The sequence below is a fragment of the Paroedura picta genome, chromosome 6, assembly GCF_049243985.1.
Source record: "Paroedura picta isolate Pp20150507F chromosome 6, Ppicta_v3.0, whole genome shotgun sequence".
Lineage (NCBI taxonomy): Eukaryota > Metazoa > Chordata > Lepidosauria > Squamata > Gekkonidae > Paroedura > Paroedura picta.
The window spans coordinates 588,448-612,360 of NC_135374.1; the positions used below are offsets into that span (position 1 = coordinate 588,448).

The following is a 23,913-nucleotide window of genomic DNA, read 5'->3' on the forward strand; positions in this document are numbered from 1 at the left end:
TCTTGTGCGGTTTGTGTACTTTGCCAGCAAAAAAACGGGGATTCTCTGGTCCAAAAGCACTTTGACAGCCCTAAATGCTAACTCCCCACTGAAATTGACAAACACAATACGGAAGCGCTGAATGGGGAAAGTTCGGGGAGGCGGGTAGCCAGGAAGTATTGGCGACCCCTGTCAAACCGGAGGATCAATCCACTCATGTTCCAAGGAATAATTTTATTGGTGGGCAGCTTTGATACATTTAAAAAACGGGGTGGTCGATCGGAGCAACGCACGTTCGTTCCCTAACCGTCATTCCGAAGATGCCGAAGCCACGGAAGGGCTCCTTCTGGCAGCGCGCCGAGGCTGAGGCACTTCTGGAGCTTGTGCTACAATCAAAAAGTGTTGGCCGCCTAATGGCCAGCACCCATTGCCACACCAAGGGTGCCTACCTGGTGTTGGCTTCAAAGCTGAGGGAGAGGGGCTATGTCCGGACCTGGGAGCAGGTCCGGACAAAATTCAAGCGCCTTAAGCTGGACTTCCTAAACAGTCTGGAACAGTGGGGGGGGATCCCGCAGCCAAGTGGGAGGACGGTCTTCCACGACCAGATGGTGAAAATATGGGAGAAGGCTGGGAAGCCCCCCCTGGACATGAGGAGGCATATGGGTGAGTGCTGCCCTCGTTGTGTTTTGCCCTTAAACATGCATGGAATGACTAGCTGCCTCTTTCCCCTACTGTCCCCAATGAAATTCGAGAAAGTATTTAGATGCTGTCAACCCCCTCAGACTTAGCCAGCCAGTACTGTAGAACCACTTTGGTTATGCGCTTAGACTCTAACTGTGGTGTGTCCACCAGCTGTGTTTCATCTCTGTTTTGTGTGCTTTTAATTATGATTTGTCTTTTTCTTTGCCCAGCCACACAATCACCATCCAAGCTGGCAACAGCACCTGAGCGTGAGGAGGGGGAGGAAGAGGGACCTTCCACCTCGGGACAGGCTGCAGGTGAGAGTTTTATGTCTGTGAGGGAGACCCATGTGTGTGTACCCACACGGAGCCATATGGGAGCCTGATGTGATGCTTCCTTTTGGAGTGTGATCAAATTCTTTGTTTGATTTCTATAGCTGAAACTGTGGAGGCAAGGCTGCGTGCCATGGAGGCCAGAGTTACTTCCCTGGAGGCTCAAGTGGCGGAGCTGAAAGGGGAGATTGAGCAGCACAGGCAACAGAGGGAGGCGGAAGAGCGTAGGTTATGTTCCCCACTGCCCAACTCTTCTCACACTGTGGCTAAGGCCACTTAAAAGTGTATGCATGTAAACTAAAGAAATTTGAAAATATGTGTGGTACTAATGTGTACTTTTTCTCCCTCCCCACAGTTAAGAAGAAGGAGGACGAAGAGCTCTTCCGGCGCAAAGTTAGGGGGACCGTGGGACGGCTGTGCAGGAGAGTTAGGGCGATGGAAGGGGCTGGGGAGGGGAGCGGTGGGACCTGAGTTTTGTTTCCTGTTTGTGTTTTGGGGTAGGGGTTGGGGGGGGGGGCTCCAAGTTTCATTCCCTAATGTTTTTCCCCTGTTAAATGTATACTTTTGTTAAAAAAAATTGGTTTTCCAGGGGGGTGGGGGGTGGTGGTGCTGGTGGGGCTCCAAGTTTCATTCCCTAATGTTTTTCCCCTGTTAAAATGTTTTTTAAAATAAAATGTTATTGCAAATTTTATAACAAGACTCCAGTGTGACTTCTTAAACTCGCACATATTTAACCCCACACCACACTCCTAAAACTCCTTGAACTAACACCCCTCCAACCTCCAACCCACACAGCAGTACCACAATATACACAATCACTAGAGAGGCCGCTTTCAGCCTTGCAGATTCTACAGTAGGGTACACAGAGACAGAGTCAAAAATATAAACTTTATTCAACAAACAACAAAACACAGATAACATGAAATAGAAAAAGTGGGCAAAACTAGGAGGGGGAGTACTTGTCTGCTGGTTTTATTTTTCTCTTTCCGAGAATAGTCCTCCTTCTTGTTTGGGTGGAGGCATTCTGAGAGGGAGTCGGTGGGGTGGGTGCTGGAAGTGGTGGTGTTGGTGTGGGTGGTGGTGGGGGGGCGATTTGTGGAGGGTAGGCCCTTTCCATGACCGCTACAGCCCTCTCCATGAGTCTCCTTATCAGACGCACCTCCTCCACGCCTTCGCGTAGGATTTGGTTTGTCTCTCTAAGGACTGCCCTCAATTTTCTCCCCTCCTGGGCAATGAGTGTGAGCATGGCTTGGTCAGCGGCCGCGGCACGCCGTGACTCCTCATAGCAGTGCTCAAGGAGCCTCTCTCCCACGCTTGTCAAGACGGAGACGCGCCTCAGCCTGCCGCGTTCCCTCGTAAGCCTCTCCTCTGCTGGGAGCGCACCTCTAGGTGGTGGGCTGCCTGGAGCCAGGGGTGGTTCCTCCTCCTCATCTGAAAGAACCTCTGTTGGCAAAAAATGAGAAACAAAACTGTTAGTAACATCAAAAAAGTCAAAACACACCATGGTGGACATGGTGTTCTTTTTTGTCCCCGTGTTTTCCTGCCAAGAATTTAAACAATCCCCGGCGAGCACATGGCTATTGTTTGTTTGCCCATGGTGTGCTTTTACTTTTGCCTACTTTCACAGCAGGACTCTCAACAATTAAAAGGGAGCACATGGTTAGTGCCTAGCGACATTGTCCTGCAGCTATGGCTCGAAAGGAACAGGTCATGCACGCTCACCATCTTGAATCTGTATCCGCCTGCGCCGGGCAGGAGGTCCAAGCACCCTAGGCTGTTCCTCCTCCTGTGTTCCGGGTATGAAATCTGCAAAAAAAGGAAAAAAAACAGATCTAGGACCAAAGGGTGGCAAAGCCAGCTTCAAAGCCTACACCAGCAACGCAGAGGGACTCTCTTCTTTCTCTTAGCAGTGCTGCTGCCCTGCACAAACAGAAAAGCACAAAGCAGTTAAAACAGCCCCCCCCCCTATTTTTACTAATACTTACCAATGTTAGTTGATGCCCCCGAATCACTATCCACGTCAGGTGCTGCTGGAGACTCTAGGGGCCCCGTCCCTGGCAACTGTGTCTCTGTGGACAAGAGCAGAAAATAGTGAAAAACGAGCAAGCATACACCATGAACCACAAAGCAAGCTCCCAAAGTTGTGAGCCAAAGTACTGCAGAAGGCCTATGGGCGAGGCATGCTGCAAATATTTTGGGGCTGTTGGTTAAACATGACCGTTTCAAATACTAACCACATCAAGCACTCCACAGCCAACCATCTTAATAAATCTTTTAAAAATTAAATTATAAAATTATAAAATTAAAACCGTTTCAAATAGTAACCACAGCAAGCACTCCACAGCCTACCTTCTTTTAAAATCTTTTAAAAATTAAATTATAAAATTATAAAATTAAAACCGTTTCAAATAGTAACCACAGCAAGCACTCCACAGCCTACCTTCTTTTAAAATCTTTTAAAAATTAAATTATAAAATTATAAAATTAAAACCGTTTCAAATAGTAACCACAGCAAGCACTCCACAGCCTACCGTCTTATGCGTTGCAACGAACACACGAGAAAACGATGCCCAAACGTCAGAACACACATTTGCTCAAAAGGAAATATAAAATAAAAAGAAAATCACTTACCGGAGGCAAGGGGCGTTTGCTCAGGAGCCTCCTCTGGCTCCCCAGGAGCGATGGCGATCAGGTCCAGCGTTACCGATTCCGCGGCTCGTTGCTGGACGGGGGGTGGAGGGCGAAAGCTGGAGGAGGTTCCCTCGCCGGGATCCTCCTCAGCGGGTGGTTCCTCGACCGGGGCAGCCGGCTTCCGAACCACCTTAAGGCTCCGGCCGACGCGCTTCGGCCTGCCGGATCCTTCCCCGTCCCCGTACAGCTGGCGCTGCTCCTCGAAGTAGGGGCAGGTTACCTTTTCGTTGCCGGAACCCTTATTATGGTTCACGGCACGCATGTACTCTGCCCTCATTGTCTTGGTCTTCGACCGGCATTCAAGGCCGGTCCTGTTGTGGCCCAGGGCGCGCATCTTAATAGCCACTTGTTCAAAAACCTCCCTATTCCTGTGGGAGGACTGGAACGCGTCCTGGATTTTCTCCTCCGAGAAAATCCCGATCAGGTCCCTGATCTCCGCGTCCCTCCAAGTTGGGCCACGGCCGGTTGCAGGGACGGACGAGGCTTGAGAAGACGATTCCATGTTGCTTTTGCTAGTAGCTGAGCAAAATGGTGGTGGGAGGTGCAGGGTGCAACGGATCATATACCTTCCCGCACACAAAGACAAAGGGACTAGCCGGCTCCTGATTGGTGGAGGGCAGCAGGGGACACGCACATTGGCCACATCAGGTCACATGTCACGTTCAAAACTCCTCGCGCGGGAACAGGATCTGCTCCTAATGGCCAGATTGGCGCCCTTGTTGTTTGACTTAACGCATGCGCGTATTCGTTTACACGCGAGAAGAGCAGTTTGAACATGCAGCGGGAGCCATTTTAGGAAAATGTCCGCCATTACACAAACGCATGCCGGTGTTCAACCGAGAGCAAGTGCGGCAGTACTCGGCAGTTCCCCAATAATATTCACCAGCCACAGCATAAATCAACCAAACATGACATGTAACTGGCGTACGTTCGTTGGCACGCTCAGAGGAATGTTTTTTAAAATGAACGGGGGACGGCGACTCCGCTTGCCGGAGGTCTAGCCGCCAATGGAAGGGGTTGTCCGCACCCAAGCACAAGCACGCACTGGGAACCACACAAAGACCCACTACACATAAGCCGCCCCTCATGATATCACCTCGAATCATGTCTATTGAACCCCTGTAAGCTAAGCAGGAGACTGCGAGCGGCGACCGTTCGTTGGCACGCTCAGAGGAAAATTTTTTAAAATGAACGGGGGACGGCAACTCCGCTTGCCGGAGGTCTAGCCGCCAATGGAAGGGGTTGTCCGCACCCAAGCACAAGCACGCACTGGGAACCACACAAAGACCCACTACACATAAGCCGCCCCTCATGAAATCACCACGAATCATGTCTATTGAACCCCTCTAAGCTAGGCAGGAGACTGCGAGCGGCGAATGTTCGTTGGCACGCTCAGAGGAAAATTTTTTAAAATGCTCCCTGTACGTTGACTCCGCTAGGACTGGCCGATGGTAGAAGGGGTTTTAAGCTTTGGGCAAATTTTGGGAACGTGACGGTGTGTGCCACTGTGCTTGTGAAAAACTCTTGTGGTGTCCGGGCAGAATTTCCGAAAGTGATCGTGCTTGAAAGCCAGTCGCTGTCCCGTTGCCTCGTAGATCCCCGCTCGCTCGGAGAAAAAAAAAATGGCGAACAGTTCGCCGGAAGTTTGGAGGACAGGCTCGGGAGGAGGGACTTTGAAGAACCCGCAACAATGGTAACGCACAGGTCTTTAGCGCTACTGTTGCAGATTGGTTGCAGGAGTGTATCGCTATCCGGAGGGTGAATCCAGTTTTCTGGATTCCCCTAGAAGCGCTACAACGAAGCGCTTTTTGCGGGTCGGTTTCAGGATTGTTGCAGATTGTTTACGACGTCGTGCGTTATGGCAAATTAGTAGCGTTTTCAATCAGCAACCATTGTGCTATTTTTAAGCCGTGGGAAATGCCCCTCTTTCTTTCCTTCTTGTTTATTTATTTCTGTATTTATTTTTGGACTCGGAGCACCTGTCGCTCTAAGGAGACCCTCAAACACATCTCCCTGTCATGCACAGACTCCTCCCGCGGGAGGGAGGGAGGGAGGGAGGGAGGAGGGGGAGGGCACGGGCTCCTGGCTGGTGACCCAGTGGCAGAGCCTCTGCTTGGGTTGCAGAAGCCAGCCCCCCCCCCCCCCCGGTTCAGCCCCTGGCACCTCATGTTAAAAGGACCAGGGAAAGACCTCAGCCTGAGACCCCCGAGAGCAGCTGCCAGCCAGAGCAGACAAGCCTGACCTTGAGGGAGCGAGGGGCCCTGATTCGGAATAGGGCAGCTTTGTGTGTGTGTGTGTGTGTTCCTAGGGGGTGGTGAAGCCTCTCCCCCCCACCCTCAGTCCCCTTCCTCCCCTTCCGGGACTGGAGGGCAGAGGCAGAGGTGGATGGAAGCGTTTCTCCTGCAGGCATTTATGTGGCTTTTGGTCGTCTGGTCTGCACATGAGGCTTCCGCAAGGCGGGGGGGGGGGAATACCTGTCACAGCCAGCGCCCCACTAAAGCGCCCGTTCACATGGCATTCTTCAGTTGCCAAGCTCCTGTCAGGGCCTGGAGATCTCCTGGCATAGCAGCAAACAGTTCCCAGGAGGCCGTGGCTGCTTTGTGGGGGGGGGGGCTGCATGGGGTTAAGCTCCCCAGTCCTTCCCTTCCTCCAAGCCCCTCCCTCCCCAGGCTCCACCCACAAATTAATGGGTTTTGTTCTCTGCACTGTATAAATTGAAGCTCTTTGGATTCTTAATGCTGGTCTTTGAGAGTTTCCATTCACTTCCGTGGAAAAAAAACATTTCTGATTTCCTTCTGGTGGGGGCAACATGCCCACAGGTGTGCCCAGGGGCCTCCCAGCCTAATTCCTGCAGGCAGGGGTTCACGTGTTCCAGGGGCCGTGGCTCAGGGGAAGAGCTGCTGCTTGGTTCGGTCCGCGGCCTCTCCGCTTGAGTGGGCCTGGTGGAAGGGGCTGTTGTGGTTGTCTGCCATTCAGGCCATTCTGACTCCTGGCAATCCCATGGCACAGCTGCCGCCATGATCCCCGGTCCTGCACCACCTCCCTCAGCTGTGCCATGTTCTGGCCAGTGTCCACCTTGATCATGTAGAATCATAGAATCATAGAATCACAGAATCCTAGAGTTGGAAGGGACCTCCTGGGTCATCTAGTCCAACCCCCTGCCGGACACTCACAACGCTATCGCTCATCCACTGTAACCTGCCACCCCGTGGACCTTCACAGAATTAGCCTCTCCGTCAGATGGCTCTCCAGGCTCTGTTTAGAAATCTCCAAAGATGGAGAACCCACCACCTCCCCAGGAAGCCTGTTCCACTGAGACACTGCTCTGTCAGGAACTTCTTCCAGATGTTTAGAATCCTAGAGTTGGAAGGGGCCTCCTGGGTCATCTAGTCCAACCCATGCACCCACTGTCACTGCCACCTCCTTGAGCCTTCCCAGAATCAGCCTCTCCGTCAGATGGCTCTCCAGCCTCTGCTTAAAAATCTCCAAAGATGGAGACCCACCACCTCCCGAGGAAGCCTGTTCCCCTGAGAAATCGCTCTCTAACCACCGTGCTCTTTTGTTGTCCTGGTTTCCTTTTCCCACTGACCAATCCTAGCAAGAATTGCTCTCCCCATTGAGTTGGACCGCATGATGTGGGCAGAAGAAGTGAGCTGAAGGTTCATGATTCTGCCTCCCAGGGATAGACCAGGCTTTGTGCACTGTAGGATTTCCTTTGCTGGTCTTCGAGATGCCCCTTCTGGGCTCAAACTTTGTTCTGGTGCTTCAGACCAACCTGGCTCCCCACCGGAGTCCCTCTGGGGGTGATTCAGATCCAACAGCACTTCTTATCAGTGTGTGCCCCCTAGTTGGCATCAGGACCCCCTTCCTGCAGACTGGTGTCTCTGAGTGCCGCAGGGTTGATCCTGGGCTGGGCTGGGCTGGGCTGGGGGGGGGGGGCTGAGCCTGCAGAGCTCTGAGCAGCAGCAGCAGCAGCCGGCCGGCGACCTCAGCGGTGAGGTCATAGACCCCTGGTTCTGCATCAGAAGGTGGTTGGAGCCCCCGGGAAGGGTCAGGGAGGGGAGGGGAGAAGCGGGAATCCAGAGCCCGCCTGGGGACTGAGCGAAGAAGCCAGAGCTCCATCGGGTGGGATGAGAAGGTGCTCTTGTTCAGCCGAAAGGAAGGAACTGGTCCGAGATCCTTACCGGCAAGAGCGGCTGATTGTTCTCAGGAGGAAGAATCGGAGCTTGGCAGCATCATGGTTGAGAGCCAGAAAATCCCCAGCGTGGACCTCGGGGCCGCCGCCGAGCCGCGAGTGGTCCGCATCCTCGTGAAGGCCCCGTGGCAAAAGGAGGAGTTCCTGGTCCACCAGGACATGCTTGTGCGGGAGTTCAAGGAGCACGTCGGCCGCCACTTCTCCTCTGCCCCAGACCGAGTGGTTCTGGTGTACGCCGGGAGGATCTTAAAGGACCACAAGAGCCTGGGCCAGCACAGGCTCCACCTGGACGATGACGCCACCATCTACGTGGTCGTCCGGTCCCACCGGGGGTCCCAGTCCCGGCAAGCTTCGGCCGTTGCGGCCCACCCCGCCCTGGACCGGAAGCCCCTTCTCAGGAGTTCCTTTGCCAGCGAGGGCCTCCGGGAGCTGACGGCCAGCCTCGGCCTCAACACGGCCAATTTCACAGAGTTCCAGAGCCAGCTCATGTCCAACCCCGACCTGATGCTGCAACTCCTGGAGAACCCCTTCATCCAGGGCAAGCTCTCCAGCCCGGACCTGATGAAGGAGCTGGTCACCAACAACCCGCAGGTCCAGCAGGTGATCCAGAAAGCCCCGGAGATCAGCCAGGTCTTCGGCTCCCCAGAGGGCATGAAGCTGGTGGTGGAGCTGGCCAGGAACCCAGCAGCTGTGCGGGAAATCATCAAGCTGCCCCCTCCTCCACCCCAGACCTTGGGCTGCCCTAGCGGAGACCACAACAACACCTGCCTGCAGGGCCCCTTGGCGGAGGTGCTGCAGAAAGGCCTGCCCAAGAAGCCCTGGCCCGTCTCCACCGGCGGCCACCCCTCCCTCCCCCCCTGCGAAAGGATGCCTGCCAAGGAGTGGTCGATTCCACCCAACCCACGGCCCCTGCGGCAAGTTGCCCCAAACGTCACAGCCAGCAGCTATGACCAAAGCCAGGGAGAAAGCAGCGCCCCGAAGGGCGAAGCGGGCCAGCTGGTCTCCGCCACGGTGAAAAGCCTCCTTCACCAGATCATACGGCACCTCCTGGGGAGCATTGCCAGCAATCCTGGACGGAACCCCCCTGGGCCGGGGCTCGGCCAGGCCCCAGAGCTGGTGGCCAAGATGATCCGAAGGAGCGCCGTGGGGCCCAGGACCATCCGGGAGCAGGCCGCCACGCACATCCCGGCGCTCCTGCAGCAGATCCAGAACACGGATGTCTTCTGGGCGAACTGGACTCCCAAAGAGATCCAGGGGCTGCTGGAAATCCAACAGCGCCTGCAGGCTCTTGCCGCAGACGAACCACCCAGAAGGCCCGACAGAGCCGAGCAGAGCAGAGCGCGGAGGGCCCACTCCAACACCTCCCTCTGCGACACGGGCCCTCCTGTCTCTCGGGTCGGGCACCAGGGCTTCTCCGCCCAGCAGATCTTGCAGGCGCTGGTGGGGACAGACTGGGCAGCCAAGCCCTTCAGCGGCCCACGGGGGTCCTCGGCCCAGCCCTCCTCCAAGCAGCAGCGGACATACAAGCTCTGAGCCAGGGCAGGCAGGCAGGGGAGAGCGGGGGCGGAAGGAGGCCCCTCCTGGCGCCCGCGCTGCAGCCGGAGCTTTGCACAAGGTTGAGTTTCAGGATTTCAGATTAAAAGCCTTTACGTATTTCCAAAGGTCTCTTGTCTTGGTTTTGCCAGGGGCCTTCCTGGGTGCTTTCTAGGTAGTTAATCTTGAAGGAGATGGTGTGCTATAGCAGCTGGATTGGGACCTGCCATGGAAGATCACCAGGTGACCTTGGGCTGGTCCCCTACATTGCAGGGCTGTTGTGAGGATAAAATAGAGGAGAATGATGTTAACCACTTTGGGTTGCCATTGGAGAGAAAGAGGGGAGATAAGTGAAGGAAGGAAGTTAAAACAAATTAATGATATAAATAAATAAGTATAAATAAAAATAGACAATAACTCAATAATTATTTTATTAGGTATGTGAGTGTCCTGCATAGTGCAGGGGGTTGGACTAGATGACCCATGAGGTCCCTTGCAACTCTATTATTCTATGATTCTATGGTTCTAATAAATGTAAGCCATGCTGACTCTTAATAATTACAGCCATCTGCTCTAGCTGCTCAAGGACCAACTGTTTGATGATTTGTTCTAAAATTTTGCCAACTAGAGACGTCAACAACAGAAAAAAGAACCTATCCTAGGCTACAATAAACAATTTCACAATGAGTACAACAAACATGACTAATCTCTTCTCTTTATTTGAACAACCAAAACCGCCTCTAGATTATAACCGTTTTCAAGTCAGTTTTCATCAGCGGTTGTTTTTTGTTTGCTAATGAAGTCCTTCACTAGGATCAGTTCTTCTTGGCAGGATTTAAATAATATATATGTGGCCTTTGGCTCACAGGTACGGGGCAGTCTAGTCAAAAGTCCCCTGTTGATCCTAGTGAAGGACTTCATTAGCAAACAGTAAGTTGAAAAACAACCACTGATGAAAACTGACTTGAAAACGGTTATAATCTAGAGGCCGTTTTGGTTGTTCAAGTAAAAAGAAGAGACTAGACACGTTTGTTGCACTCGTTGTGAAATTGTTTATCGTAGCCTAGGATAGGTCTTTTTTTCTGTTGTTGGGCTCATTTTGAACTGTCCTATTTTTCGAGCTATAGACGTCAAGCTGATGGGTCGGTAGTCATCCGGATCCTCCTTTTCCCCCTTCTTGAAGATGGGGTCAACATTTTCCCACCTTCCGGCACTTCGTCTGTTCTCCTAGAATTGTCTTGGATGCAATTCATCTGGCCCAGAGGATTTGGTTTCTTTTACTAGAAACTAGAAGTTTATGCACTACCCCTACAGTGATCCTAGGCCACAAATCCCATCCCTCATCACTTGAAATGATTTCACCATGCTGAGCATGATTCCCCCTGCAAGAGAAGACTGAGAAGAATTGAGCAGTCCAGCCCTCTCTTCGTCACCTGTGACAATGTCCCTTTCTGGTCCCTGCAATGGTCCTACCACGTCCCTATTCTGTTTCTTACTTTGCCTATAATTAAAGAAGCCCTTTTTGTTGTTGTTTTTTTGCGTTTCCTGCTAGCCTAAGCTCATACTGGGCTTTAGCTGTTCTAACACTTTCCCTACAAGCCTTGGTTCTTTGTTCGTTTCCCTCCTTGGTTCTAAGGTCCCCCTCCCATTCCCCAAGCCCTTCCTGATGACTCCAATGCTGTAGCCAGCCAGTATTTTGCTTTTTAGGAGGAAAACATGGAAAGACAGAAGGAGGAATTGGCAATCCAAGGAAACTCGGGGGGGGGGGTTGCAGTTGGTCTGAGGGAGGCCCCTCCAGAGCCCAAAACATAAACCCCAAAGGGTCCTCTGCCCCATGCCCCCCCCCAGCCCAGGGAGACCACTAGCTGGCACTGCCCATCCCTTGGCTCTCCGGCTCCCCCTGGGCCTGCCTGGAGGAAGGCAGCATAAGCCGCTCTGTCCATGAAGGTCCCTGGCAGGAGCTCCTCCCTCGCCAGACGCAGCACCTGAGATCGTACCCTCTCTGGCACCGCCGGAGACCTGCCCATCTGTAAGCGGGTAAGTGCCTTGCAGAGCTCCATCCGGCCTTCCAAAAGCAAATCGTGCACAAAACAGAAGCTACTCTTGCAGCTGTAGAATCTGAGAGAACTCTCTGGAATGTGGGGAAATGCCAACAAAAGGAATGGGGGGGGGAGGGAGAGAAACCGGCAGCTGCAGCATTTCTAAGTTGTGCTTCTCGGGGGGGGGGGGAGAGAGAGGGTTCACCCTCTGGCCCTGTGCATGCTGCTCTCTGATTGTGGTTCTTTTGGAAGAGGGGGCCAAGGAAAGGACACATGCCACGTCAGCAGATATTCTGCATTCAGAACAGCAAAGTGTCTTCTGGCCCCTGCTGTATGAATCCAGGTGGCCAGCCCAGTTGGTCTGAAGCAACGGAAGAAGTTTGCATCCAGGACACCTTCATCCTGGGTGGCAGCTTTTGTGTCCATGCTGTGGGTGCCCAGAGTGAAACTTTGCTGGTCTTAGTTGCAAACTTTATTCAGTTGCTGCCTAGGATCATTTCCAAGGGCAGATGTGTCGGTGTGCAGCAGAACAACCCAATTCAAGTCCAGAACCACGAGATGTTCAGGGTATAAACTATGGAAAGCCACAGCCCCTTGGTCAGATCTCCTGCCCTGAATATCGTGTGGATCTTGACGGGGATCCTGGACTCGAATGCAGCTCTTCTTTTGCTGCACAAGTGCCTGTCGTTCAGAGGTGAGTGTGCAATGTGGTGCTGGGCAGAAAAATATTGTCTGGGGTCCCAAGAGGTGAAAAGTGGTGCCAAACTAGGTCCCAAGGCCGGACAGAGCAAGAGGTGGTGGGCCGGGCAGAGGGGAGACCCCGAGCTCAACGCAGTCCCCTTGGGAACCTCCAACATGTCGGCAGAGAGCTCTTAGCTTTGCACTCTGCAGCCAGCAGAAGAAAAGTCACCCGGGAAAGGGAACTCTTTGTCCCTCCCCAGCAGCAAAAGAGAGCCCCCTCCCCCACTTTCCCCTCTCACCTCCGTTACTGCCAGAGGCAGAGCCCTCAAACCTCCTCCGTCTGGAATCAGGTGGCCCAAATGCTGCCAGCCTGAGCTACTCATAAGGACAGCGGGCAGGAAAGTTTAAATCAAGGCCAGAGAGAAAATTGTAGAGAGAAATGAAAGGAACAGATTAGAATTCAAGACGGAAAATCCTCCAATGTTCTGTAACTTGTTTATGAAACAAGAACTAAATCTTATCTTAGTGGCTTGCTCTGAAGACTGAAGGAGACGGAGAGCCAGGATGAAGAGCTTTCCCATGCGCTGCTTTTAGTCCAAAGCCACCTAACTCCCCCTTCCCCAGACCCACCCCCAAATTCTGCCATCCCACCAACACACACACATGTCTGTGAGTGACCAAGGCCACCTCCCCCCCCTTTAGGGGTTGCTCAGTGATAAAGGATCAATACTCCAAACTGATCTGGCCTCTGCCAAAGTCCCACAACCATAACTGGGAAGGCCGTGAAAAAAAGGATTAAGAGAACTGGACAATTTTGCAATAGCATTTGACACTGGGAAAACACATTTCCTTGGGAAATGCTTATTTGTTCTCGCCCTAAGTGGGTCTTCTTTGTTCTGTTCTTCCTTCTAAGCTCCTTCTAGAGCAGAGCCCAGGACTGCTGGGATGCAGGATGGGAATGACAGCTCCTTTGCTCCGAACACGTACGTCTTGGCCGGCATTCCCACGATGGAGGCCTCGCACGTCTGGGTCTCCATCCCCTTCTGCATGATGTACGTGGTGGCGCTCCTTGGGAACGGCTCCTTGTTGTTCGTCATCTTAACGGAGCGCAGCCTCCACCAGCCCATGTACCTCCTCCTCTCCATGCTGGCCTCCGCAGACCTGCTGCTCTCGACCACCACGGTGCCAAAGATGCTGGCCCTATTCTGGTTCCGGGCCGGGGAGATCTCCTTCGAGGGGTGTCTGGCCCAGATGTTCTTTATCCACGTCACCTTCATTGCTGAGTCAGCCATCCTAGTGGCTATGGCTTTGGACCGGTACGTCGCCATCTGTGACCCCCTGCGGTACACCACAGTGCTCACCGGCGCTGTCATTAGGAAAATTGGGCTGGCGGTCGTCGTCAGAAGCTTCTGCGTCATTTTCCCCGTCATCTTCCTGGTCAAGCGGCTGACCTTCTGCCGGCACCGCATCCTCCCCCATACCTACTGTGAGCACATGGGTATTGCCCGTTTAGCATGCTCCGACATCAGCGTCAACATCTGGTACGGCTTCATGGTGGCCCTCTTGGTCATCGGCCTAGATGTCCTGCTGATTGCGGTGTCCTATGCTTTGATCCTCAGAGCTGTCTTCTGGCTCCCTTCCAAGGACGCCAGGCGCAAGGCCTTGGGCACCTGTGGGTCCCACTTCTGCGTCATTCTGATGTTCTACACCCCTGCGTTCTTCTCATTCTTCGCCCATCGCTTTGGCCACAGCATCCCAGGCTACATCCACATCCTTCTGGCCAACTTATATGTCCTCGTCCCTCCCATGATGAATCCCATTGTTTACGGGGTGAAAACCAAAGAGATTCTGAGAACAGGGAAGGAAAAATTCCACCGACATTTCAGCAAGTCACTTACCTGAACGACAAATGAGGGATCTTAAAAGGGCAAGAAGTTGTAGTAGAAGAAGAAGAGTTGGTTCTTATATGCCGCTTTCCTCTACCCGAAGGAGGCTCAAAGCGGCTTACAGTTGCCTTCCCTTTCCTCTCCCCACAACAGACACCCTGTGGGGTGGGTGAGGCTGAGAGAGTGCTGATATCACTGCTCGGTCAGAACAGCTCTATCAATGCCATGGCGAGCCCAAGGTCACCCAGCTGGCTGCATGTGAGGGAGTGGGGAATCGAACCCGGCTCGCCAGATTAGAAGCCCGCACTCCTCCTAACCGCTACACCAAGCTGGCAAGAGGGAGAGCCCTGGAAGGGACGGTATCCTTTCCCTGGAATTGGGGGTCTACATGCTTGATATGTCGAGGATCCAAAACCATCTTCTAGGGAAATCTTTCTGTGCTGAAGGGAATGATTTTGATTCTGTGAAGGCTCGAGGGGGTGGCAGGTGACAGTGGATGAGCGAGAGGGTTGTGAGTGTCCTGCACAGTGCAGGGGGTTGGACTAGATGCCCCAGGAGGTCCCTTCCAACCCTATGGTTCTATGAATGACACATGCAGAGACATGAATGGGTGTCTCCCCACTGAACATTTCCCTTGAGCTAGCAATGTGCCAGGTGGTGTGGGGCTGCAGGACTGCTGGGGCGGGAAGAGAAAGGGGCTGAGGAATAAACTGTGAGGATGGGGCAGAGAAGAAGAATTGGTTTTTATGCCCTGCTTTTCTCTGCCCAAAGGAGTCTCAAAGCAGCTTCCAATTGCCTTCCCTTCCTCTCCCCGCAACAGACACCCTGTGAGGTAGCTGGGGTTGAGAGCTCTGACAGATCTGCTTTGTGAGAACAGCTTTAATGGGACTGTGCCCTGTCCAAGGTCACCCAGCTGGCTGCATGTGGAGGAGTGGGGAATCCAACCTGGCTTGCCAGATTAGAGGTTGCTGCTCTTGTCCCCAGCCCCAGTCAGGATCTCAGAGAAGAGCTGGGGACAGGAGGAGACCAGGGCAGAGTCTGCACTTACTTCGTTTATTCCATTGTCAATCCTGTTGAATTCTGATTGTTTTGAACTCGCATCGTCCTCCCCCCCTTCATTGAAACAGGAAAGTTTTCTGCATGTGGTTAGTGTAGTTCAGAATGGGGGGGGGGAGGCCAAGCCTCTTTCTTTCTTTTCTTGAAGTGGGGGGGGGGGGGAGAAGCCAGGCAGGGAGCCTCTTTCTTTTCTTGGAGGGTGGAGGGAGAGGATCGAAAAAGGCAGAGGATGGAGGAAAAATCCAGGATCGACAGAAGTTGAGAGAAATTAGGGGCTTCTCCTTTAAGACAAGTTTGTCCCATGACCACCTGTGTCCAATCACGGGTCCTCTACCACGGAGGAGAGCCCAGATTCAAAACAGCCTTTAAATATTGAGGTTTAAAAGCACTCTAAGATATCGTACAATAAAGGTAGGGTCACTCCGGATCAATCCTTCTTGCTGCAGAAGGAAATTTTAAATCGCCCCAAATCCAAACGGAAATCGCGTTCTGTGTAGAGGGCAGGGACCGAATCGACCTGGGGTTGGAATAAAAGCTCCGTGCAGTTTATACCCAGGCGAGGGAAGTCTTGTCTCGTCCAGCAACGCTTAGCAAACCGAGTCAGTCTGGAGGCAAGAAGATCCTTCTTGGAAGCAGGGGGGGCGGGGGGGGCTGCATCTGGCACGTGATAGAGCGACCCCAGCATTTGAGCTCAACACCAAGTGATGCCCTGTAAGTTTTTGTTAAAAGCTATCTCCAGATCGGTGTGAACTTAAATGGACTCCGGGGAATTGGAGAGGACAGGAAGGCCTGGAGGATCATTGTCCATGGGGTCGCGATGGGTCGGACACGACTTCGCACCCAACAACAACAACAAATCTCCAGACTGGGAAATTCCTGGGCAATCCCTGAGGCAGGATCAGGAAAGCAGGTTTTTGACAGCCAGGATCCCGTTCTGATTGCCTAAACCAAACAAAACAAATAAACGCAAGTTATTGGAACTGATTTATCAGCAGCCTTTGGGGTTCCTTTGGATCATGCTTCATTTCTTGGGAGGAATTGACGGTTCCGTGTTGGGACCATACCTGTGGCAGATTTATGGTAAACCAGCTAAAAGACTGATAAAAAACAGGGCAGATTCATCACTGGGTCTTTCTACTGGTCGCTATGCCAAGTCATCAAGTGATAGAAGTCTTTCATTGGCCAGGGTATCATGTGATAGTTGCAGCAACAGCAACAGCAGCACATAATGCCACCATCTGTATCTGCCTACTTAAAGCTGTCTCTCTTCCTTACCAATACAACCAAAACAAGGGGCCATTCCACACCAGGATCTCTGTAGCAAATTGGTTGCAGAACGAAAATATGCCATTTTAAATAGTGGAATTCGTCGTTATGCATACCTGGCTTTGTAGTGGAATCCAGTTGCGTTTCTATCGTTTCCCACAGGTTTCCGGTCTCGGCAAAAATCGCTAGCCAGGAAGCGCTATTGCTGAGCTTTGTCCCGCCCCTGGCCGTCAAGCAGCCAATGGGCGGCCGTTATCATGCTCCCAACAAGCCCCTTTCCCTTTAAGGAAGGTTTTTTAAAAAAATACACACACATTGCAACGAATCTGGTGCGATTTTCAGCCGAAAATACAGTGAAAAATAAAGGGAAAATAAACCAGCAAACAGGGCTGTGTGTTGCTTGGTGCTTGGTGCTTGGTGACTTAAAACAGCTCTGGGGAGGGACTGCAGCCAGGGAAGCCTTGCTGGGTAAACAGAGGCTCGCGGGTGCATTGATCTCTGCTCTCTCTGAGAAAAAAAAATGGCGATCGATTTGTCAGAAGATCAGAGGAGAGAGCTAGGGGGAGGGACTTTGCAGAAGCCGCAACAATGGTAACGCACAGAACTTTCCCGCTAGTGTTGCAGATTGGTTGTAGGAGTGTAGCGCTTTCCGGAGGGTGAATCCACTTTTTGGGATTTCCCTGAAAGCGCTACAACGAAGCACTTTTTGCGGATTGGTTTCAAGAGTATTGCAGATTGTCAACGACGTTGTGCATAATAGCAAAACAGTAGCGATTTCAATTTGTAACCATTGTGCTATTTTGAACGAGTGCGGAATGGCCCAAGGTGTTTTAAACCACCATTTTTTAAAATGCCACTTTAATGCAACCATCTTCAGCTGCCTCCTAAATTCAGGAGCCCAGTTCCACCTCCCTGGGGAGGCTGGTCGATGGGTCTGCCACCAAAAAAGCCCTGTCTCCTGTGCCCACGGCCCAGGTCAGGAGGGCCCCTCCCTTTGGCTGTAACTCCTGGGCAGGAACACAGGGCAGGAGCCACAGAGCCACGGAGTGTCCGAGTCAGGCTGGACGGCAGACCGCGTGGGCTGCCGGCCCGTTCCAGATCCGCCTGCTGCCTTTCCCCACTGCCGAAGGGAGCCAAAGTCAGAAGGCAAGTGCTGAAGGAAATGGGGAGGGGTCTCCTCTTGCCCCCTCCTGAGAGCTTTAATGTGGGAAGTGGGTGACGTCACCCTTGATGTCACAGTGACCCCCCCTTGCTGCTGGCCCTGAGCGGGGAGCAAGGCAGGCAGGAAAGCGGGAGGGGAGAGAGGAAGAGCCTGCCGGGGGCGGCTGTGATGCACACCTCCGGGTCCCTTTCCCTGCTGAGACAGTGACTGCAGGGCAGCAGACCCCTCCGGATCCCGGCCTGCGGAAACCTCCAGCACTCTTTTGGCAGCTCCTTCCCAGCTCCCGACTGCCTCCCGTCCCCATGGAGATCCTGGGCAAAGGTCAAGAGGGCTCCGCCCCCTGCCCGGAGATGGCCCCCAGCCCCAGCTTCATCTGCGTGACGGCCAAGTCCCCCAAGGTGAGTGCCCAGTTTGTGCTCCCGGAGACCTACACCATCCAGCAGTTCAAGGAGGAGATCGCCAAGCGCTTCAGCTGCGAGACTGGCCAGCTGGTGCTGGTCTTCTTCGGGAGGATCCTCAAGGACCAAGCCACCCTCCGGCAGTGTGGGATCAACGACGGGATGACGGTCCACCTGGTGATCCGGGCCCAGGCGAGAGACCCGGAAGAGCCTCCCCCGCTGCCATACGGGCCCCGGCTCCCCGCGTGCACCCAGGCCCCGTCCCAAAGCGCCCTCAGCCTTGGCACTCCTGCCTCATGGGGGGGCCCTCCGGAGGCCAGCCTCTCCAGTCCGGAGTGGCCCCCGGTGCCCACCTCGGAGATGGTGGTCCAGAAGGTGCGGCAGGTGATCCTGGCCAACCCCGAGATCCAGCAGCTGGCCCAGCAGGTCCCCTCCATCAGCCACATCCTGAACAACGCCGACATCATGCGCGTCATCCTGGACAAGATGCGGGAGATCATGGACTTGGCCCGGAACCCGGAGATGGTATCAGACCTGAAGGGCCCCGACCAAGCCCTGGTCAGCCTCCAGAGCAACATCCCCGGGGGGGACAATCCCTTGCGGCAGCTCAACAGCGAGATGCAAGAGCCGGGCCTCAACCCGGCGCAGGACTGCTTTGGGCCCAGCCCTTACGCCACCCTGGGCAGAAGCCCCTGCCCCTTCCCAGAGCAAGGCACCCTCCGGGGCCAGGGCCCCCGTCCGGAGAGCCAGGACTGCCTGCTGCCCCACCCTCTGGCCTCGGCCAGCACCACCAGCCTGTGCAGCGAGGAAGGGGGGCTCTCCAGCAGCTGGATCCACCCGCTCGGGCCCAGCCCCTCCCTGCCCAACCTCGCCTACAGCTGCTCCGGGGTGGAGCCCTTCGGCACGAGGTGCGCCCTGAACCCAGACCCAGCCGAGATCCCCATGATGATCGTGAACCTCTGCAATGCCTACACCAAGCGCATGATGTTCTCTCTCATGCAGAACGCGCTGCTGGCCTCCCAGAACGCCCAGGCCGGCCAGCAGGAGCAGATCAAGGACCAGGTGACCTGCCTCTCCCAGCAGATGCAGAGCCCCGAGATGACGGCCGCCATGTCCAACCCCACCGCCATCCAGGCCTGGGTGCAAATGGAGCAGGGCCTGCAGACCCTCCTGGCCGAAGCCCCCGTCCTCATCCCCTGGTTCACGCTGCGCCTGCGAGGCCTGGAGAGCGCCACTGGAGGGGGGCCGGCGCCTGGAGCCCCTCCCGGCCAAGGCACAGCCATTGCTGAGTAGCGGGATTGGCCCTTCGGACTTTGGGGAGGGCGGCCCCGCCCTCTTGGGATGGACAGGAGTCTGGTGCAGTGCAATGGCCGGGAGTGACCAGGGTGGCCACGCGGGGCTGCCATGGCCTGAGTGGAACTGGCCACTCCTGTGCTATAAAGGAAAGCCATCTGTCTTCCCCACCTTGTCAAGAGCTCTCCTTTCCTGGGGGGTGGGAGACGAAAGCAGGGCTGGGTGCGCAAGGGGTGCCCCCTGAAAGCCTCTGGCAGAAGGGGAGGAGGGGAGCTGAGGTGCCATTTCTCCTGCCTTGGGCTGCAAAATCCACCAGAGGTGGCTGGTTTCTCAGAGGTGCCCAGCTAGATTCCATGGAGGGCACTTGAAGGGTCTCACAGTGGAATATCGGGGGGGGGGGGTTCACCAGGGTTCCCCGCCTGCACTTCCAGGAGATCTCCAGGCCCCACCTAGAGGTTGGCAAGGCCTGTGCTGAACTTTGAGGTATGGTGGCTCACATGGAACAACCGTGACAGGGGAGGTCGTGGCATTTTCAGGGGCCTAGGGAGGAATAATGCCCCCCCCCAGACACACACACTTTGTTCCTCCGTGCTGTTAGGGGCCTTTCCCTAGAGGTATCTTTCTCAACCAGGGGTCCGTTAAACCCTGGGGTTTCTTGATGGAAGGGGTGGGAGTGACTTAATTTTTGTGTGTATTTTTGTGGCGGAACCGGCCCGCTTCTGCCTTGCAGCCCCAGCTCCATCCTTGCCCACCCCGATCTGGCTGGTGGCCAAGTCCAGGCGGGTGGTCAAACGAACTCTCTGGGTGACTGATGCCCCCACCTGGCTAAGCACAGGATCGCAGCTAGGAGAGCCAGGATCCCATCTGCCCGTTTCTCACACCTGAGGCCTCCCGCAGCCCCAGCCCCTGGGCACTGGGAGGGAGGAGACGCTGCAAGGGGAGCCCCTCACCTGGGCGTTCTGGGGAGAGGAAGCTCTTTCTCTGCCCCCCCCTCCAGGTACCTCCTTCCTGGCCAGGTCAGTTCACATGAGATAGCAGCCCCTCCCCCTCTCTCCCCCACCCCAGAGGAAGAAAAACTGTCCTTTTGAAATAGCAAGGGGGCATTTCGTCACAAGTATTAAAAATTGCTGAACATTTATCAGGTGGTATGACCATATATGGTTATGCTGACCCATCCACCCCTCCCGAATTGGCCAATGAGGGGCCTGCAGGGGGAAGGGGAGGGGCCCTGGGTGGGCGTGTCCACAGCTCTGCTTCCCAACCATCTTCCGCATGATTGCGCCACTTCTAGGGTTACTCAAAGCCTGAAGAAGGTCTCGGGGGTTACAAAGTTGAGGAAGGCTGCCCGAGAGTGACTGCCCTGCCCTGGCCCCGCCCCAGCTGACTCCCGGGGGGCACGGGGGTCTCTCCCACCCTGCTCCTCTGGGCTCCTTTCGAAGCAGACACCTCACGCACCCAGGCAAGGGTGCCATCGCCCGGCAACAGTTGGCACCACAACTGAGAAGCCAGGAAACGCCCAGATATTCTTAGGCTCAAATGGCCGTGAAGATGACGCTGAGTGAGGGTCCCCGTTGGCTGTTCCCATTGGCTGCAGAGGAGAGGACACACAGTAATGGGTTTAAACTACAAGTACAACGATATAGGCTAGATATCAGGAAAAAGTTTTTCACAGTCAGAGTAGTTCAGCAGTGGAATAGGCTGCCTAAGGAGGTGGTGAGCTCCCCCTCACTGGCAGTCTTCAAGCAAAGGTTGGATACACACTTTTCTTGGATGCTTTAGGATGCTTAGGGCTGATCCTGCGTTGAGCAGGGGGTTGGACTAGATGGCCTGTATGGCCCCTTCCCACTCTAGGATTCTATGATTCTATGATTCTATGATTCTATGATTCTATGATTCTATGATTCTATGATTCTATGATTCTATGATTCTATGATTCTATGATTCTATGATTCTAGGGTCTGTCCAACCTGAACAAGTACTGTCAGCTCCTCATTGGTGTTTTTCAGGTCACAAATATTGGGTGGAACTGCCTGCATTCATCTTTGCAGCCAACTGTACCCGGCCTAGATCAACATTTTATGATTGCAGGATTTGTGCAGATCTTATTGCTAATAAGGATAGGCTGGCATGAGCCACGTGTAGTGAGCCAGCTTGGTGTCGTGGTCAGGAGTGTGGACTTCTAATCTGGCGAGCAAGGTTTGACTCCCCATTCCTCCTCCTCTACATGCAACCAGCTGGGTGACCTTGGGCTTGCCACAGCACTGATAAAGCTGTTCTCAGCCTCCCCTCCCTCACAGGGAGTCTGTTGTGGGGAGAGGAAAGGAAAGGCACTTTGAGACTCTTTCGGGTAGAGAAAAGCGGCATATAAGGACCAACTCTTCTTCTTCTTCTTCTTCTTCATGTCTTTGTGGATGGGCAGCTCTCTGTTTTTGATGATCTCTCTACATTCACAAAGAAGAGACTCTTGCCCCCAGAGATAGGGGGCAGCAGTGAAACAAAATATAGGTCACCAAGAGGTCAGAGTGGTTTCCATACATCCACTGATGGTTCCCAATGTGGTATTGAATTGGGCATCCAGTCTGTGGACGTGGGGCTTGTGGAGGCCCCTGAAGCACCATATTCTGCAGTCCTGGACCCCAGCCCCAAAGCTGAGCATCAAAGTGTTTCTGCAGATGCATCTCAAGTGGTGCCACATCACTGTGGGAGGAGGTTGCCTTGTGTGAGTTGGTAAGATGCAGTTTTAGCACTCCAGGAGCTGTCCAGGGTCCTGCCACGGGACTTGGGTCCTGTGTAAGTCGGGTGCCTTTTAGGTAGACGTACCGTTCACGGAGAGCCTCTTGTGGCGCAGAGTGGTAAGGCAGCCGTCTGAAAGCTTTGCCCATAAGGCTGGGAGTTCAATCCCAGCAGCCGGCTCAAGGTTGACTCAGCCTTCCATCCTTCCGAGGTCGGTAAAATGAGTACCCAGCTTGCTGGGGGGTAAACGGTAATGACTGGGGAAGGCACTGGCAAACCACCCCATATTGAGTCTGCCATGAAAACGCTAGAGGGCGTCACCCCAAGGGTCAGACATGACTCGGTGCTTGCACAGGGGATACCTTTACCTTTACCTTACCGTTCACGGTTGGCCAGGTCATTATTGAGGCAGAAACAGGAGCCTTCTGGTTCTCCCGGACTGGGGAGGAGCTGCCATTGGCGGTCAAGCAAAATTTCCCTGGCCAGAATTTCCTCAGTCCTGTCGACTGATCTGCATCAGACTGCATGTTGCTGTGGCATCATAAACTTCAGCAAACTTTTTGGATATCGTCTCGGGCACATTTCTATTGAAGAGTCCTGAAGTGAGGACTGAGCCTGGGGGCAGACTGGTATCCGGTTTCTTCTGCTTGCTGGTTGACTGGCCCATAATTACTTGGCAAGTCCTGTTGCTCAGCATGTTGTAACTGAGGAAGTGGGCGTGCCCACAAATGCTTGTACCTTGGAGAAAGCTTTGTCGGTTTCTCCCTCTCAACAGGAGAATTCCGGGAGGGAGAGGGTTAAAAGAGGGAGTGTTTGCCCACTGCTCAAAAACCATCACTGGACCCGCAACAGCCTTTCAACTACCGCCCCATCTCGCACTTAGCATTTCTGGGTACGTTGCTTGAAAAGGCTGCTGCGGACCAATTATCAGCATGCTTGGAGGAAGCTACAGTGACCCATCCCAGGCAGAGTCTGCACTTACTTTGTTTATTCCATTGTCAATCCTGCTGAATTCAGGTCGATTTGAACTCGGGTCTTCCTCTCCCCCCCCCCATTGAAACAAGAAAGTGTTCTGCACGTGGTTAAGGTAGTTCAGAAGGGGGTGGGGAGCCAAGCCTCTTTCTTTCTTTTCTTGGAGGGGGTGAGGGAGAGAGGACCGAAGAAGGCAGAGGAGGGAGAAAAAAATCCAACAGAAGTTGAGAGAAAGTAGGGACTTCTCCTTTAAGGTAAGCTTGCCACTGCTGATCCGTCCAACCCACGAGGCCATTTGTATGCATTAGTTGACTTAATGTTCTCCCCACTGTTTACTCTTCCACTAGGTTGCCTCCTGTGGCTATTGTATTCTCACTGTTCTAAATATTGAATTATCTTTATCGTTCATGTTTTATGTAAACCAACCTGAGCCTTCGGGGAGGGCGGTATATAAATATAATAAATAAACAAACAAACAAAGGTGCCTCTGGACTCTTAATCTGTTCTCATGTCATTTAGGGTTCACATAGTGTTCTGCGGGGTCGGGGTGGGGAGTTGTAACAACCTCAGCCACAGACCATCCCTCCAGAGTCCAGACTGGGTCTGGAGAGACCGGAGAAACTGGGCTGATGCCTCAAGGCCTCAAGGCAAGTGGTGAAGTGGAGAGGCTGGTCTGCCCCACGACGACAATGACAGGGTGATAAATGCCAAGTTCTGCATTTAGGCAGGAAAAATCAAGCAGGTCATGATAGGATGGGGGAGACACGTCTTCAGGATCAGAGCATGGCTGCTTTGGAGGGTGAAGTCCCTCCCCTCCTCAAACCCACCTTCTTCACTCGCTATCCCCCAAATCTCCAACTCACAGCTGACCCCCAGGAATGCCCCCTCATCAGACTCAGCAGGACCCAGTAGGTCCATGTCAGCCCACAGTGAGTGTGGGGGGGGGAGGCGGGGGGGGAGGTATTTCTAGCCGCCTCCTTTTACAGTCCAGGCTAGGTGGTCACTGAGGAAAGTGC

The 23,913-nt window shown here is 53.8% G+C and overlaps 4 protein-coding genes across 4 annotated transcripts; 3 read left to right on the forward strand and 1 right to left on the reverse strand.

The window, feature by feature from the left end:
• Nucleotides 1-1,907: 1,907 nt before the first annotated feature.
• Nucleotides 1,908-5,072, reverse strand: LOC143839269 (uncharacterized). Its single transcript, XM_077341057.1, has 4 exons — nucleotides 3,624-5,072; nucleotides 2,978-3,061; nucleotides 2,715-2,798; nucleotides 1,908-2,435 (listed from the first exon to the last, which is right to left on the reverse strand). Exons 1-4 carry the CDS (start codon nucleotides 4,243-4,245, stop codon nucleotides 1,936-1,938), a joined length of 1,290 nt encoding a protein of 429 aa, XP_077197172.1. The 5' UTR covers nucleotides 4,246-5,072; the 3' UTR covers nucleotides 1,908-1,935.
• Nucleotides 5,073-7,714: 2,642 nt separating this feature from the next.
• On the forward strand, nucleotides 7,715-9,539 carry LOC143839270 (ubiquilin-1-like). Its single transcript, XM_077341059.1, has one exon. The coding sequence runs from the start codon at nucleotides 7,921-7,923 to the stop codon at nucleotides 9,409-9,411; it is 1,491 nt and encodes a 496-aa protein (XP_077197174.1). The 5' UTR covers nucleotides 7,715-7,920; the 3' UTR covers nucleotides 9,412-9,539.
• Nucleotides 9,540-11,896: 2,357 nt separating this feature from the next.
• On the forward strand, nucleotides 11,897-14,168 carry LOC143839274 (olfactory receptor 52B2-like). The gene is made up of 2 exons (XM_077341064.1): nucleotides 11,897-12,144; nucleotides 13,045-14,168. The coding sequence occupies exons 1-2, from the start codon at nucleotides 12,027-12,029 to the stop codon at nucleotides 14,031-14,033; spliced, it is 1,107 nt and encodes a 368-aa protein (XP_077197179.1). The 5' UTR covers nucleotides 11,897-12,026; the 3' UTR covers nucleotides 14,034-14,168.
• Nucleotides 14,169-17,803: 3,635 nt separating this feature from the next.
• Nucleotides 17,804-19,192, forward strand: LOC143840524 (ubiquilin-1-like). Its single transcript, XM_077344136.1, has one exon. The coding sequence runs from the start codon at nucleotides 17,804-17,806 to the stop codon at nucleotides 19,190-19,192; it is 1,389 nt and encodes a 462-aa protein (XP_077200251.1).
• Nucleotides 19,193-23,913: the final 4,721 nt, after the last annotated feature.

Excerpts from the sequence above, each read along its gene's own strand:
- LOC143839269 (XM_077341057.1), bottom strand. The coding sequence starts at position 4,245 with ATGATCCGTTGCACCCTGCACCTCCCACCACCATTTTGCTCAGCTACT. Across the intron at positions 3,062-3,623 it reads GCAAACGCCCCTTGCCTCCG|AGACACAGTTGCCAGGGACG; the intron begins GTAAGTGATTTT and ends TCTTGTCCACAG. Across the intron at positions 2,799-2,977 it reads GGGGGCATCAACTAACATTG|ATTTCATACCCGGAACACAG; the intron begins GTAAGTATTAGT and ends CTTTTTTTGCAG.
- LOC143839270 (XM_077341059.1), top strand. The coding sequence starts at position 7,921 with ATGGTTGAGAGCCAGAAAATCCCCAGCGTGGACCTCGGGGCCGCCGCC.
- LOC143839274 (XM_077341064.1), top strand. The coding sequence starts at position 12,027 with ATGGAAAGCCACAGCCCCTTGGTCAGATCTCCTGCCCTGAATATCGTG. Across the intron at positions 12,145-13,044 it reads CAAGTGCCTGTCGTTCAGAG|CTCCTTCTAGAGCAGAGCCC; the intron begins GTGAGTGTGCAA and ends CTTCCTTCTAAG.
- LOC143840524 (XM_077344136.1), top strand. The coding sequence starts at position 17,804 with ATGGAGATCCTGGGCAAAGGTCAAGAGGGCTCCGCCCCCTGCCCGGAG.